The sequence below is a fragment of the Bos taurus genome, chromosome 5, assembly GCF_002263795.3.
Source record: "Bos taurus isolate L1 Dominette 01449 registration number 42190680 breed Hereford chromosome 5, ARS-UCD2.0, whole genome shotgun sequence".
Lineage (NCBI taxonomy): Eukaryota > Metazoa > Chordata > Mammalia > Artiodactyla > Bovidae > Bos > Bos taurus.
The window spans coordinates 9,753,647-9,769,821 of NC_037332.1; the positions used below are offsets into that span (position 1 = coordinate 9,753,647).

The 16,175-nt window shown below is 37.9% G+C and overlaps 1 protein-coding gene across 1 annotated transcript in view; it reads left to right on the forward strand.

The window, feature by feature from the left end:
• Nucleotides 1-328: 328 nt before the first annotated feature.
• OTOGL (otogelin like) overlaps nucleotides 329-16,175 on the forward strand; it is a 174,246-nt gene continuing 158,399 nt past the window's right edge. The window contains exons 1-5 of the mRNA XM_059886820.1: nucleotides 329-715; nucleotides 1,725-1,764; nucleotides 2,707-2,755; nucleotides 9,244-9,310; nucleotides 10,966-11,064. Of these exons, the coding sequence (XP_059742803.1) occupies nucleotides 637-715; nucleotides 1,725-1,764; nucleotides 2,707-2,755; nucleotides 9,244-9,310; nucleotides 10,966-11,064 (334 nt within the window). The 5' untranslated portion in view covers nucleotides 329-636. The remainder of the gene's footprint in view (nucleotides 716-1,724; nucleotides 1,765-2,706; nucleotides 2,756-9,243; nucleotides 9,311-10,965; nucleotides 11,065-16,175) is intronic.

A 16,175-nucleotide genomic window follows, 5' to 3' on the forward strand; every position in this document is an offset into this window, starting at 1 on the left:
ATTTTCTGCTTCAATTGAGGAATATTTAATAGAAAGATCTGTGGGCACATGAACAGATCAACTTAAACTACACTGTAATGGGACTAGAGTTGAAAATATATGCACATAATTTTAGTTTACTTATAAATCTTAAAGAAAAGTTTATGAGAACATTTAGACATTCTGGGAATGACTGATAGGATTGTATTTCATCTTCCTTCAAAGGACAGTAATTATTTCATGAATAAAACATGGAAGAGATCAACAGTTAGGAATAATGTTTATCTCTCATGACATCAGGAGATAATAGTGTTTTTTGTTTGTTTGATGCTATGTCTTTCGAAGTCATAAAAGGCTAATGATATAGGCTACAAAGGGTATGCTGTGCGGGAGTGGGGTAGGGTGTAACACACACGGGCTCAGGTAAGAAGCTGCCATGCATTGCTAATGAGAGCCTCAGCCAAAGGGCTGCCTGCAAGTCCCAAAGCTTCAGGTGCTCTATGTGGTTAGAAAGGCTGGAATTCCTTTTTTAATTCCTTTATTACAAAGCTATATTTATAAGAATTAGAGCCCTCTACAAATACTCATACTTCTAAGATGCCATCATAGTAAAGACCAACAATTTAGTTACATTTCAGGGGAAAAGGCTATACTGAAATGAACATTGTGAGAAAACTCAATTTAATGATACCTTGGAGTATATTCTTGCTTCATATACTGCTGTTTTCATTACAAGGTAAGAACTCATGTTAAACTTTTACCTTATCTTATTGTTTTTTAGTCTTTCTTGTGAATGGTGGAAACTGTCTCCTCTTATACTGTAAAACACTTTGAAGTCATTGGAATGGGTATATACTAAATGACACTCAGATCATTTTTTGGGAAACTTTTTAATAATGTGGATAATTTGGAACTTTTAGTTTTAAATTTATGAGTATCTTTTTAAAATGTTAAAATCATGATTTTATTATGCTATAAAACTGTACTCGAAGAAACTCTGATTCCCTTTCTCTTCTAAATAATGGTTTAAAATAGTTGTATAAATTAAACATTTGAAATTTTACAGTAGACAAGGAGACATTGAGTATTTAAACTTTCTTGATGTCATCAAGTCAAAGAATGGCAAAAGAATGTCTTAAGAAGGATTTAACATTTGAGACTAAGAACTGATTTTCAATTATATCAAGATATTTATAAATTAATTTTATAAAGTATTTTTATGGCAGAAAGCATTTATTCACATTTAGCCATACATTTATTTACATTTAATCACTGAAAAGGGCTGTATATTTTGGGACTTGTAGAGGAAGTGGGAAAAATTACTAAAGGTGAAAAGCTAGCATGGTTACAGACACTATCTTCCAATCCTAATAGTGACTGAAACTCCAAGAAAAAATAGTCTTAGAGTGTTGAGAGCTGGAGGGGACTTTGAAGATCAACTTGGCCCCCACCATCATTTTGTGATGCGCTTGCTGAACTTCGGTATTTGCTACGTGGTAGGATGGGACTAAAGCTTGGATCTCTGTCTTCAAGACTAGTGCTTATTCCACTGTATCATGCCCTTCTATGTGCACTGCCCATTCTTTCTGGGTTACTGGTCACCCTTATGGCTCATAAGGAACTTGCTGGTCAAAATCTCAGTCTGTATTTTAGAATTACATTTAAACTTGTTTTATAATCAGAACATGTGGCCAAGATATTTGGATAATTTTTTCATTCTTATCACATATGTTTATCTCTGGCAGGCTATATTTGTACATCATCCATCTTGACGAGAACATCAGAGTGAGTATTTCTTGTTCTTCATGTCCTCTGAAACATAAAGATAATGGGAACGAGCCAAACTCAGCAGACTGTGCATCTGCTTTCAAAAAAATTAATGCAATATTTTATAAAACAAGGGCATGAGATGTAGTTCTTTAAACATTTCCACAAATTAAAAATTATTAAGTGTTTAGTTCCTTATCAACAGAACAAAATTATTTCCTTTTATTTTAATTATAAAAGGAATTTTGGTGATATCCAATGACTGTGGATACTAAGGAGATATTATTTTCATTTCAAAAGAAGTTATTAATATATTCAGTAATTTCCTATTGTTATCATTAGTATGCATCATTGATTAGAAACGTGCAATATTCTTAACAGATTAAAGCAGTTTTTAATGATAAAAAGAATAAAATGGTTCTAGCAGTCAGTAATGAAAATTATTTTTTGGACTAGATTGATCTGTTTAATGAAAAGCAGAATTATACCTATTTATTTTGATAATGTGGTTTGATGCACTTACTCACAGTAATGTTAATCTGAACACATGGAAAAGAGAGAGAATTGAGTATTCCATTTGAAAAAAGTCGACGTGCACTTGCCGGATACTTATGAAGTATTTTATGAAGGCATGTGGAGCAATTATCGTGCATGTTGGTGCTACAGTGTTACGCTATTTTGTTTATTTCTCTATCTCAAAGTTCCTTCCTAAAATGCAGTTTACATCAGTGACTGAAGAGATCTGGGGACACTCCCGAATTTTGTAAAATGAGACAGCGCCACCACACAAATCTAACCCCTCCAAAAGGGGGAGGGGGACCTTTTCAATGTTAAACCAAGAAAGACCTCTTTGATAAAGTGATGGAAATCTGGAGGAAAACATCAGCTCTCTCTTGGGAAAGGCTTGTTCAGGTTGCCTAGGGGCCTTTGACTATACAGGTTCTTTTTGTTTTCTTCCAGAAACAGGTTTAATGAAAATCTACAGAAAAGAGCTCTTTTAGCAGCCCAGGTAGGTTATGCCTCAGATGGAGAGAGAAGCTGAGAAATAATCCATTGTGCTCTGGGCCTCTGCTGTCACTTCAACAATGAGACCTTTGTGGAGGCAAATAAAATGCTAAAAACAAGACAAGGAGGAGGAAGAGGCAAAGTAACTTCTCCAGCGCTGTTCTGTGATGCTCCAGTTCAGGCTTAGCTCACAATTACTTGTTTGTGGTCAAATGCTTTTCTGCTATTCATCTCAGTTCCCTACTGATAGGTTACCACAATTTGTGAGAGATTTAATCTCATTACTTGCCAGAACATTTTAATTGGTTTAAAAATTAAGTACAATATCAGAGGACAATGAAAATAGGACAGATACAAGCAAACAGGAGCAGAGAAAGGTGTGCATGATCTGAGTTAAGCACCACAAAAGGGCCCCAGAAGTGTCCTCCCGTCCTGACAAACAGGTTTTATATTATCTAATAAATCCAAATTATAGGCACTGATGAAGAAGTGACTTTTTTTTTTAGAGGGGTTGAGTAGCACTGAATTTGAGGACACCTTTTTGCTTGAGTCCTTTTATCTAAATGATATTCTGTGACATAATCGTAGTATCTTCAAATTATGGTTGGAATGTTTAAATGGGTGGATTTTTAAAAATAGTTCTCTGTTAAAGATGGATGGTAAGATAGAGAATCCTGACTCAAAAAGGTATTTCTTTGGAAAGTAATATGATTTGAGTATTTATGTAGCAGACAGCTTATATATTCAAGGTCTTTGTCAAATGCTGAATTGTAATCAATTTCTGTTAGCATTTTCTGATGGATGCCTAATTATTTTATATTTAAAGATATAAATATATCTGTAATATATTTTAATATTTAACTTAATTAAAGATAATTGGGAAAAAAGAGATATGATATGCTGTTGTGACAATTCAGAAGACAGAACTAATTTATCCTCAACAAGAATGAAGATCTTTCTTTGTACTAGTACAGGCAAAGAATTGTCTTTGAAAGGGAAACACTTTTTATTTCTAAAAAGTATTTTGTGTATGTAAGTACTTAATGTATCATGTGAAGTGGTTAAAATGGTTTTTCTCTGAGAAATGTTAAGTACATGTTTACCAGTAGGCCATGTTAGCCACAAAAAGACATCCACACAACTCAGTAGAAAATTTAATTTTTTTTAATTTTATTTTTAAACTTTACAATATTGTATTGGTTCTGCCATATATCGAAATGAATCCACCACAGGCATACATGTGTTCCCCATCCTGAACCCTCATCCCTCCTCCCTCCCCATACCATCCCTCTGGGTCGTCCCAGTGCACCAGCCCCAAGCATCCAGTATCATGCATCGAACCTGGACTGGCGACTCGTTTCTTACATGATATTTTACATATTTCAATGCCATTCTCCCAAATCATCTCACCCTCTCCCTCTCCCACAGAGTCCAAAAGACTGTTCTATACATCAGTGTCTCTTTTGCTGTCTCATATACAGGGTTATTGTTACCATCTTTCTAAATTCCATATATATGCATTAGTATACTGTATTGGTGTTTTTCTTTCTGGCTTACTTCACTCTGTATAATAGGCTCCAGTTTCATCCACCTCATTAGAACTGATTCAAATGTATTCTTTTTAATGGCTGAGCAATACTCCATTGTGTATATGTACCATAGCTTTCTTATCCATTCATCTGCTGATGGACATCTAGGTTGCTTCCATGTCCTGGCTATTATAAACAGTGCTGTGATGAACATTGGGGTACACGTGTCTCTTTGAATTCTGGTTTCCTCGGTGTGTATTCCCAGTACTGGGATTGCTGGATCATAAGGCAGTTCTATTTCCAGTTTTTTAAGGAATCTCCACACTGTTCTCCATAGTGGCTGTACTAGTTTGCATTCCCACCAACAGTGTAAGAGGGTTCCCTTTTCTCCACACCCTCTCCAGCATTTATTGCTTGTAGACTTTTGGATCGCAGCCATTCTGACTGGCGTGAAATGGTACCTCATAGTGGTTTTGATTTGCATTTCTCTGATAATGAGTGATGTTGAGCATCTTTTCATGTGTTTGTTAGCCATCTGTATGTCTTCTTTGGAGAAATGTCTATTTAGTTCTTTGGCCCATTGTTTGATTGAGTCATTTATTTTTCTGGAGTTGAGCTGTAGGAGTTGCTTGTATATTCTTGAGATTAGTTGTTTGTCAGTTGCTTCATTTGCTATTATTTTCTCCCAATCTGAAGGCTGTCTTTTCACCTTGCTAATAGTTTCCTTTGATGTGCAGAAGCTTTTAAGTTTAATTAGGTCCCATTTGTTTATTTTTGCTTTTATTTCCAATATTCTGGGAGGTGGGTCATAGAGGATCCTGTTGTGATGTATGTCGGAGAGTGTTTTGCCTATGTTTTCCTCTAGGAGTTTTATAGTTTCTGGTCTTACGTTTAGATCTTTAATCCATTTTGAGTTTATTTTTGTGTATGGTGTTAGAAAGTGGTCTAGTTTCATTCTATTACAAGTGGTTGACCAGTTTTCCCAGCACCACTTGTTAAAGAGATTGTCTTTAATCCATTGTATATTCTTGCCTCCTTTGTCAAAGATAAGGTGTCCATATGTGTGTGGATTCATCTCTGGGCTTTCTATTTTGTTCCATTGATCTATAAGAAAATTTAATTTTGAGATAAACTTTATTCTGGTAGAACCTACTAGATTGGAGAACCTGTGAAACATACCCCACAGCTGTCACATTAAGCAGCCTATGGATGGGCTTATTCTATTGACCATTTGGATTTTTTAGAATTTGTATAATTTACCCCCCAGAGGTATGTTAATGCCTGCATTTTGTTTATAAGTGAGAAATGCACTTGTCTTGATTTCTTTTAGAGAGACTGAAGAGCTGGACACTTCTATTTCCTGTAGCTGGAGAACATGCACCAACATTATTTAACATCTGAACAAACTCTAAGAGAAGAAATGTTAAAGAAGGGCAATGAGGTTGCAATGATGCCTTGCACAGTTTAGGACTGAAATTTCATCTGTGACAAAGGCCATTCTTGTCCACAGATTCACTTCCCCACTCTAGGAACACGGACTGATCTGTGCACCCAAGGACTCAGGAGTACGTTGACAATGAGTTAACAGTGAGCAGAGGAGGGTAGACACACACTTCTGTGAATGTCCCTATAATTGTGCACGGTCCCTGTGCTGCCCTTGTGCAACTGTACCTGTCCGTGTGCACTGCAGTGACTTCTCTGTGCTTCTCGCCCTCCTGTGGGTTTGTAATTGGCACTGAAGAGGAATGGGCTGTCCTCTTTCGTCAGTTATGTGAATACATGCACCCACAGCTTGTAACTTTTCTTTGCATTTGTGTCGCATTTCAAGACTCTTCTCCTGAAAGCAGAGGCAAATTGTTTATTAGAGGGTACGGGCAATTTGTATGTGCAGGAGCGGGGTAGGGGGAGGAAAGGGAGCCAGGGAAGGGAGAAAATCCAGCTCATCTCTGTCAATGAGGGGTCTTCCTGCTTTAAACATCTGGGGCTCAGTCTTGCGGGCATCCCTCTGAGGAACTGTGTAGAGTGTTTTAGAATTGTTTCTCCAAGGAATCGGGTAGCTGGGATACTTATCCACCCACACCTGCCTCTCATTGATGGAGGGCAGCTTCTGGGGGCACTTAAATCTCCTGAAAGGCATTTCTCTTGTCTGTTCTGCTTGGACTCTACCCTAAGGCAGAGACGAAAAGAAGCTCGTGCTTGAGAGTTTCAATATGCTCAAAAGCCCAGATGCAGGGAAAGTTCAAGATGGGCTAAGAGGATGTGAGGAGGGGCATCAACAGAACATTTTGTAGTCATGGTTCTAAACAACTTTGGGAGGCAGATCACTCCCATTTGCGTAAGGTCTATTTTTGGTTCCGTTGGTATTTGTTGACAACATAAAAGGGGCCGTGCTAGAGATATAACCATGAACAGCAGCGCTTGTTTTCTAGAAACTCAGTGTCTAGTGGAGGCAGACCTGTAAAGAAGTCCTTTTTGTGTAACTTGTTCATTGAATCTAAGACACCACCCATTATTTGCTATTGTTTGTATAACATGAAAAATGAAAAAAAAAAAACAAACCCTCCAATTATAGACATAAGCTATGCCATTCTGAGTTCAGATCTGTTATAAAAATAAAAGCTGTGTGTCATATCTTAGCATTAGTGAAACATCATGATGCATGGAATGTCGCAGTGAATAGGATGTTGTGGTGACCAGGAGGTGGGTGTCCTAGGTAGTAACTGTGATTTCCATGGAGGAGGTGTAGCCTAAGTTGAGTGAAAAACAAATTGTGTATTTTTGTCTTGGTCTAGTGTTACCCAGTGTAATTAGTGAACTTTAATCAGTTTTTGCTTAATAATGTAAGGAGGTAACATATTTACAAAAACTTATTATGTGCCTAGCACCATTCTTGGTGATTTACTTATCTCATTTCATTTAGTTCTCACAATTCTGTGAGACAGTTATTGTTATTCCATTTTACAGATTGGGAAACTGAGACTGAGCAGGTTAAATAATTTGTTCTCATTAATGAGCCTGTAGAGCCACAGCTGAAGTCAATATATACTGTTAGTGAGCACCAGCAATGATTCATTAGCACCCACATGAGAAGAGTTTGGTGCCCGGTAATATCGGTGGTTGTGTTAGGTTTAGGCAGTCCCAGACAATATGGCTAGAGAGAGCATAAGCCTTGTCTTGGGGGAATCCAGGTCGTAGACAGTTGTGAGTCTGACTTAGTTGGAAGAGAGAGGAAAAGGTAAAAAGAGGAGGCTGAACAGTGAGGACAAAATCTTGGAAGAATGAAAGCAGACAGCAGTGAACCTGGAGCCGTGATACGGGCCAAAGACTTTAGAAAAGAGCCTTGAAGTGGTGAGTGTGGGTGTCCTTTTTTCTGCCACGGGGCAGCTTTGCCTGTTAAAATAAGATGTTACCATGTAGAAAGGAGACCAGAATCTGTTGAAAAAGGGCTTTGTACCTGAAATCACAATCTTTATCCTGCTTTCTTCTTATCCTTCACTCTTTCCAGTTTTTCTAACATCTTCTGGTAGTCAATTTAACTATTACATGCCAAATTTGGGGAATACGTATTCTTCTGGTGAATGTAAAAATCCTGTTGGAAAGGACATTGCCCCAGATCATACACTAAACTGGCATTAAATTGGAATAAAAAGCCATAATCGATTAGTTTTAATAATCCACAATTATTTACTACTACTCCTCAGTCATGTCTGACTCTTTGCGACCCCATGGACTGTAGCCTACCAGGCTCCTTTGTCCATGGGATTTCCCAGGCAAGAGTACTGGAGTGGATTGCCGTTTCCTTTTCCAACTACTCCATATTAACCTCTCTAAATCTTATAATTTTATCTGGGTTCCTTAGATTAATATAAATCTCTTTCTTGCTAATCTTCTATATGTGAGGTATTATGCTGGAGCTACATAGTGAAGTATGTATCATTGTTCCCATTTCACAGACAAGTAAAAGAAGGTGCTAAGCAGTTAAGAAATTTGCCTTGGAGTAAAAAGTGGCAGAATCAGGCCTCTAATCCAGAACCTTTTGATTCTATAATTCATGCTCTTAATGAATACCCTGATGTCCTTTGGGCTCTATAAAAAGATACATCTCTATGGGAGAGGGAGAGGGTGGGAAGATTTAGGAGAATGGCATTGAAACATGTAAAATATCATGTATGAAACGAGATGCCAGTCCAGGTTCGATGCACGATACTGGATGCTTGGGGCTAGAGCACTGGGACGACCCAGAGGGATGGTATGGGGAGGGAGGAGGGAGGAGGGTTCAGGATGGGGAACACATGTATACCGGTGGCGGATTCATTTTGATATTTGGCAAAACTAATACAATTATGTAAAGTTTAAAAATAAAATAAAATTAAAAAAAAAAAAAGCCACCACCACCACCACCACCAACAAAAAACACACACACACAAAAGATACATTTAACTGCTCTGTGAACTTTAAAGTGGCAGCTCTTTGGAGACTCAGGATGGCACACTCACACTTCAGCGGCTGAGGTTTCTGTGGATGGTATCTTGCCCAGATGGGTTGCAGATAGCGGGTACATCCCTGTCTGTTGGTCCTTCAGTCCCATGCATTTTTAAATATTTAAATATTTAGAAATATTTAAAAACTGCTACTTCTGCAGGCAAGGCAGTCAGCTAATGCAAAGATTAGATTCTAACCAGGCTCTTTTCCAAAGAGGGCAGGGAGGCAGAACTGAGGTCAGAGAGGATGAAGGACTTGTCAGATTCAGGAAACAAAACCAAACCTTGAAGTCAAATCTAACTACAACCCAAGAGGAGCCCTTTCTGCCGCTCCAAGATTTTGCCTTAATAGTCCAAGGAAAAATGGAGTCAGCTCTTTATGATTTCTGTGTTTGTAGCTGTTTTCCAGGTTTTCCAATTTGCATGTTCGCCTTGAATTAAGTAATTTAATTCTCTTGAATTCTGATTTCTTTCTTTTAAAGTTTGAAGCAACTTCTCCAAGATACTTCTTCCATGAAGCTATTAATTGGGGTGAGAGCAAAATAAAAGGTCAGTGCTAACTCTATGGTTTTGTATTTGCTTCTCAAAAGACCCCTTTGGGGCGTATAGTGAATGAACTCTATAATTTCCATATAATGCATGATGGAACTGAGCCAGGGTGGTAATAGGATCAGTTTAAGTTTACTTCACATAGAAATATGAATTATATTTGAAAACAAGCAAGGCTAAGCAGACAAAGCTCATAACTGTATGACCAGGAAAGATATCAGTGGATATCAGACTTTTTTTTTTTTTTTCCTGAATGGACTCTTTGACATTGCTCTTTTTGCTTACCAATTTCTCATTTCCATTTAGCAATATGCTAATGGTAGTTTGAAATTCAATTTGATTTTTTTTTTTTTGTATTTAAAAAAACAGGGGTTTCTGACCAGTTTTGTTTTGGTATCTGTTTTCAGGAGAATAAACAGGGTTGTAAATAAATTTTTGAAAGCGATAATTATGTGTGCTTATGTAATTCCTTTGACATTTATTGATTGGAAAAATACAATATTGTGACTTAAGATAAAATTCAAAGATATATGTATATATGTACCCCCACCAGAAAAAGAGAACTGCATTTAAATTTATGACAAATGTCATTTTTATCTATATTTATGATCAAAATTAAGACAGCTCATTCCTCCTCAGTTAAGATATAATTAGAGAGTTGTATGTCTTTAAAAGTGGAGACATTTTAGATCAATGGATCTTAAGGTGTAAGGGTAATAGAGTTTTAAATTCTTGCCTTCTGCAGAACTGTGGTTAAAATACCACAGTTAGACTAGTGCCTTTCATGACCTTACCATATTCCAAAGAGAGCCAGTCTTTAGTAAACACTTTATGGTCACTCAAAGATGTTCTCTAGTTCTCTTGATGTGTTGCTTAAATCCTTCCTGTTGAGCTTTGCCAGGGTCTCTTGTCCTCTCCTTATTAGAGGAGGGATTTTCACTGTGATTCATTTGCAGCTTTCAAACTCACTCAGGAACTCATAGTTTCTTTCTTTCTCTTTCCAACATAATCCTTCGGGGTGATTTTTCTTTTCGTGAAAGAAAAAATATTTTTCATGACAACCAGCAGCAGCTTTGGCTTCTGCCCCATTAAAATTAGCTATGGGTCAGAAAGAATGCGTCATTTGCAATTAAGCCTGACGATTAATGCACAACTTCAAATAGAATGTTTAATCGTTCTCTTAAAAAATAAGAATTTCTTTTCGAATTCTATATTGTGCTTGATCCCTTGAGCTAATGATGGATGTTTTTCTTTAATACCACATTTGCTCCTGGAGAAGTAGCTGATCAGTTGTGCAGCTGGTGCCAAACTCTGTCAAGGGAATCATCTGCAGCTTGTGTGTTTCTGGTTCTCATCATCTGGGACAGGGATTCCTTACATGGGAACTTGACCTTTCAATTGCTTGAAGGAGGCTAACCTTTGCTCTCAGGGTAGTTTGAGATGTGAAAGCCTGTCTTTCTTATTTCACAGCACACATAATGAAATGAACTAGAAAGAGACTTGAGGAGCTTAATTCTTTAACTTATCAAGGCAATAGGCCCAGGGTTCTATTTGAGTTAACAGAGGTTACAGTTAGTCCAAGCTAAATCTTGACAGATTGTGTTTATAAAAACAGATGCATGCCAGAAGATAACTAATTTTTTTTTGCCCTTCAGGTTCTTGTCCTCATGAATGCCTTAACGGAGCTTTTTGTTCTAAGGCTGGTACATGTGACTGTCAAATATTTCAGGCTCTTGGGACACGGTGCCAGATTGGTAAGTTTCAGGGATACTTCTGAGAGAATTATGAGGTGCTACAGAGAGCATGAAGGCATAATTTGCTGTATTAGTGTTCATCCTTTGGGATTTGGGACAATCATATTGTGTTTTAACTAGAGTATACATAATTTATTTCCAGTAATTTTGAAACAATGTGAAAGAAAATGGATATGCCCTCTTTCATTTCTCATTGAACTCTACTAGTTCAAGTATTTTTTGTTTTTAGATTTTTTAATTTAATTTTTAAAGTATCAGTTCAGTTCAGTTCAGTCGGTCAGTCGTGTCTGACTCTTTGCGACCCCATGAATCGCAGCACGCCAGGCCTCCCTGTCCATCACCAACTCCTGGAGTTCACTCAGACTCACGTCCATCGAGTCAGTGATGCCATCCAGCCATCTCATCGTCTGTTGTCCCCTTCTCCTCCTGCCCCCAATCCCTCCCAGCATCAGAGTCTTTTCCAATGAGACAACTCTTCGCATGAGGTGGCCAAAGTACTGGAGTTTCAGCTTCAGCATCATTCCCTCCAAAGAAATCCCAGGGCTGATCTCCTTCAGAATGGACTGGTTGGATCTCCTTGCAGTCCAAGGGACTCTCAAGAGTCTTCTCCAACACCACAGTTCAAAAGCATCAATTCTTCGGTGCTCAGCCTTCTTCACGGTCCAACTCTCACATCCATACATGACCACAGGAAAAACCATAGCCTTGACTAGACAGACCTTTGTTGGCAAAGTAATGTCTCTGCTTTTCAACATGCTATTAGGTGGTCATAACTTTCCTTCCAAGGAGTAAGCGTCTTTTAATTTCATGGCTGCAGTCACCATCTGCAGTGATTTTGGAGCCCCAAAAAATAAAGTCTGACACTGTTTCCACTGTTTCCCTATCTATTTCCCATGAAGTGATGGGACCAGATGCCATGATCTTCGTCTTCTGAATGTTGAGCTTTAAGCCAACTTTTTCACTCTCCACTTTAACTTTCATCAAGAGGCTTTTTAGTTCCTCTTCACTTTCTGCCATAAGGGTGGTGTCATCTTCATATCTGAGCTTATTGATATTTCTCCCGGCAATCTTGATTCCAGCTTGTATTTCTTCCAGTCCAGCGTTTCTCATGATGTACTCTGCATATAAGTTAAATAAGCAGGATGACAATATACAGCTTTGACATACTCCTTTTCCTATTTGGAACCAGTTTGTTGTTCCATGTCCAGTTCTAACTGTTGCTTCCTGACCTGCATACAGGTTTCTCAAGAGGCAGGTCAGGTGGTCTGGTATTCCCATCTCTTGAAGAATTTTCCACAGTTTCTTGTGATCCACACAGTCAAAGGCTTTGGCATAGTCAATAAAGCAGAAATAGATGTTTTTCTGGAACTCTCTTGCTTTTTCGATGATCCAGTATTATATTGTTTTTTTTCCATATTTTTTCTATCATGGTTCAAGGATATTGAATACAGTTCCCTGTGCTATACAATAGGACCTTTCAGTTTACCCATTCTACATGTAATAATTTTCATCCTCTAGTCCCAAACTCCCAGTCCATCCCTTCCCCATTCCCATCCACCTTGGCAGCCACAAGTCTGTTCTGTATGTCTACGAATCTATTTCTGCTTTGAAGATAGGTTCATTTGTGTCATATTTTAGATTCTACACGTGAGTGATATCATGTGATATTTGTGTTTCTCTTTCTGGCTTACTTTGCGCAGTGTGATAATCTCTGGGTCCATCCATGTAGCTGTAAATAGCATTAGTTTATTCTTTATTTTTATGCTGCTAAGTCACTTCAGTCGCGTCCGACTCTGTGCGACCCCATAGACGGAAGCCCACCAGGCTCCCCCATCCCTGGGATTCTCCAGGCAAGAACACTGGAGTGAGTTGCCATTTCCTTCTCCAATGCATGAAAATGAAAAGTGAAAGTGAAGTCACTCAGTTGTGTCCGACTCTTAGCGACCCCATGGACTACAGCCTACCAGGCTCCTCCGTCCATGGGATTTTCCAGGCAAGAGTACTGGAGTGGGGTGCCATTGCCTTCTCCATTATTTTTATGGCTGAGGAGTATTCCATTGTATATACATATCACAACTTTATCCATTCATCTGTCAATGGACGTTTAGGTTGTTCCATGTCTTGGCTATTGTGAATAGCACTGCTATGAACATAGAAGAGCATGTATCTTTTTGAATTATAGTTTTTTCCAGATATATGCCAAGGAGTGGGCTTGCTGGGTCCTATGGCAACTCTATTTTTAGTTTTTGAGGAACCTCCATACTGTTTTCCATGATGGATGTACCTATTTACTTTCCCACTAGTGGAGTAGGAAGGGTCTCTTTCCCCCACATCCTCTCCAGCATATTTGTTATTTGTAGACTTTTACATGATGGCCATTCTGACCAGTGTGAGATGGTACCTCATTGTAGCTTTGATTTGCATTTCTCTGATAATTAGTGATTTTGGCCACCTGTATGCCTTCTTTAGAAAAATGTTTATTTGGGTCTTATGCTCATTTTTTTATCGTGTTGTTTGTTTTGTTTTTTGTTATTGTGCTGTGTGAGCTGATTGTACATTTTTGGAATTAAGCTTTTGTTTCTCGCATCACTTGCAAATATTTTCTCTCAGTGCACAGGTTGTCTTTTCTTTCTAAGCTTTCCTTTGCTGTGTAAAAGCTTATGTTTGGTTAGGTCCCATTTGTTTATTTTTTGCTTTAGTTTCTGTTGCCTTGGGAGACCGATCTAAGGAAATATTGGTATGATTTACATAAAATAAAGCTTTGCCTGTGTTCTTCTAGAAGTTTCATGATGTCATATCTTCTATGTAAGTCTTTAAGCCATTTTGAGCTTATTTTTGTATGTGGTATGGAGTGTTCTAGCTTCATTGATTTACATGTGGCTGTCCAGCTTTCCCAACACCATTTGCTGAACAGACTGTCTTTTCCCCATTGTATATTCTTGCCTCCTTTGTCAAAGATTAATTGACCATAGGTATATGGGTTTATTTCTGGGCTATCTATTCTGTTACATTGATCCATCTGTCTGCTTTTATTCCAGCACCACACTGATTTGATTACTGTAGCTTTGTGCTATTGTTTCAAGTCTGGGAGGGTTAGGCTTCCTGCTTCGTTATTTTTCCTCAGGATTGGTTTGTCAATCCTGGACTTTTATGGTTCATATAAATTTTAGGATTATTTGTTCTAGTTCTATGAAAAATGTCATGGGTAATTTGATAGGGATTGCATTAAATTGGTATTTCACTTTGGGTAGTATGGCTATTTTAACAATATTAATTCTTCTAACCCCAGAGCATGGGATATTTTTCCATTTCTTTAAATCGTCTTCAATTTCCTATATCAATATCTTATAGTTCTCAGGGTATGAGTCTTAAACTTCCTTAGTCAGGTTTATTCCTAAAGTACTTTTAAAAAATGTGATTCAAGTGTTTTTTTCCATTTTAAATTGTATTGCCCCATTAAAACCAGGTTTCCATTCATCTTTCTTTTGCTTTATAAATTAGATTTTTTATTTGAAGCCACTCTTTCTTTTCTGACTTTGAATTAATGGCATATTCTGTACATGGGCTTCTCTGGCAGCTCAGACAGTAAACAATCTGCCTGCAATTCCAGAGACCCAGGTTCGATTCCTGGGTCAGGAAGATCCCCTGGAGAAGGGAATGGCTACTCACTCTGATATTCTTGCCTGGAGAATCCTATGGACAGAGGAGCCTGATGGGCTGCAGTCCATAGGGTCACAAAGAGTCAGATATGACTGAGCAACTAACACTTACATTTTTTTTAAGAGAGAAATAGTATTGAGAACTCTTCAAAGCAGAGGGTTCTTAAACATTTTTTTTTATTCACAGTATCTAATATAGGAGCCTATATCAATAATAAATAATAAAATCCATTTGTTTAATGAATATTTACTGAGCATCTACTAGATCCCAGGCTGGACACTGGGAAAAGTGAATAATATAGACATGTTTCTGCCCTGATGGAGATTACAGTCTAGAGGACAGGACTAGGATATAAGATAACAGTAATTACATTTATGATGTGCTATAAAGTGCAAGATTTTATGAAAATATGCAACAGACATAAGGCATACTACCAGAAAAGACTGCCTGAATAATGAATAGCTAGCTCTGTATTTTTTCCTGAACAGGTCTAAGTTGGCGAAAGCTAATACATTTACATAAATTACAAAAAGAAAAGATACGATTGTGCCTTCTCTCTATGCTACCTATAAAGTATATTAACATACTCTAATGTCTTAATCAATGAATGCTCAGTAAATGTCACTGATTCCCATATTAATCTAGAAAGAAGGGTAGTGAAAATAAAAATGGGCCATCCACAAAGGTGTAAAGGGAGATAGACATGAAGGCACAGGAGATGAAGTTGCATGCTTTAAGACAGACACTGCTTACAATGTGACCAGTTTGAGGTCATGAATTCCAGTATGCTTTGGGTGACTAATGCTCCTCATTCCCAGGTCCTAGATTTATAAACATGACTTTTTGGCCAATGATTAGTTTTCTCTGTGGATCCTAAGTTATTTTCAAAGAATTGCAGAGACCAGAACATTCTAAAGCTGCCAGTGTTAATTTTTAGGATACTTTGTGGTGACATTTCTCTTTTTTAGAGCCATTATATTTGCTTTATCACTATCACCTTCTTTTACTGTATCATTCTTCCCTCTCTTTCTCACCTCCAAAGTCTTTGTTTGAAAGCAAAAATTAAGGAAGTTTCTAACATAAATTCTGTCTTCAACTTGAAGACCATGTTTTTCTTCAGGGGAATTTGATAGTTTTGAGAGCTTTATGTTAGGTATTTTTTCCTGTGATGTTGTCCACCAAAGAAGTAAACATTTATTTTAATGAAAATTAGAATCACCTACCATGACTGATGGAGAAGGCAATGGCACCCCTCTCTAGTACTCTTGCCTGGAGAATCCCATGGACGGAGGAGCCTGGTAGGCTGCAGTCCGTGGGGTCGCTAAGAGTCGGACACGGCTGAGCGACTTCAATTTCGTTTTTCACTTTTATGCATTGGAGAAGGAAATGGCAACCCACTCCAGTGTTCTTGCCTGGAGAATCCCAGGGACAGAGGAGCCTGGTGGGCTGCT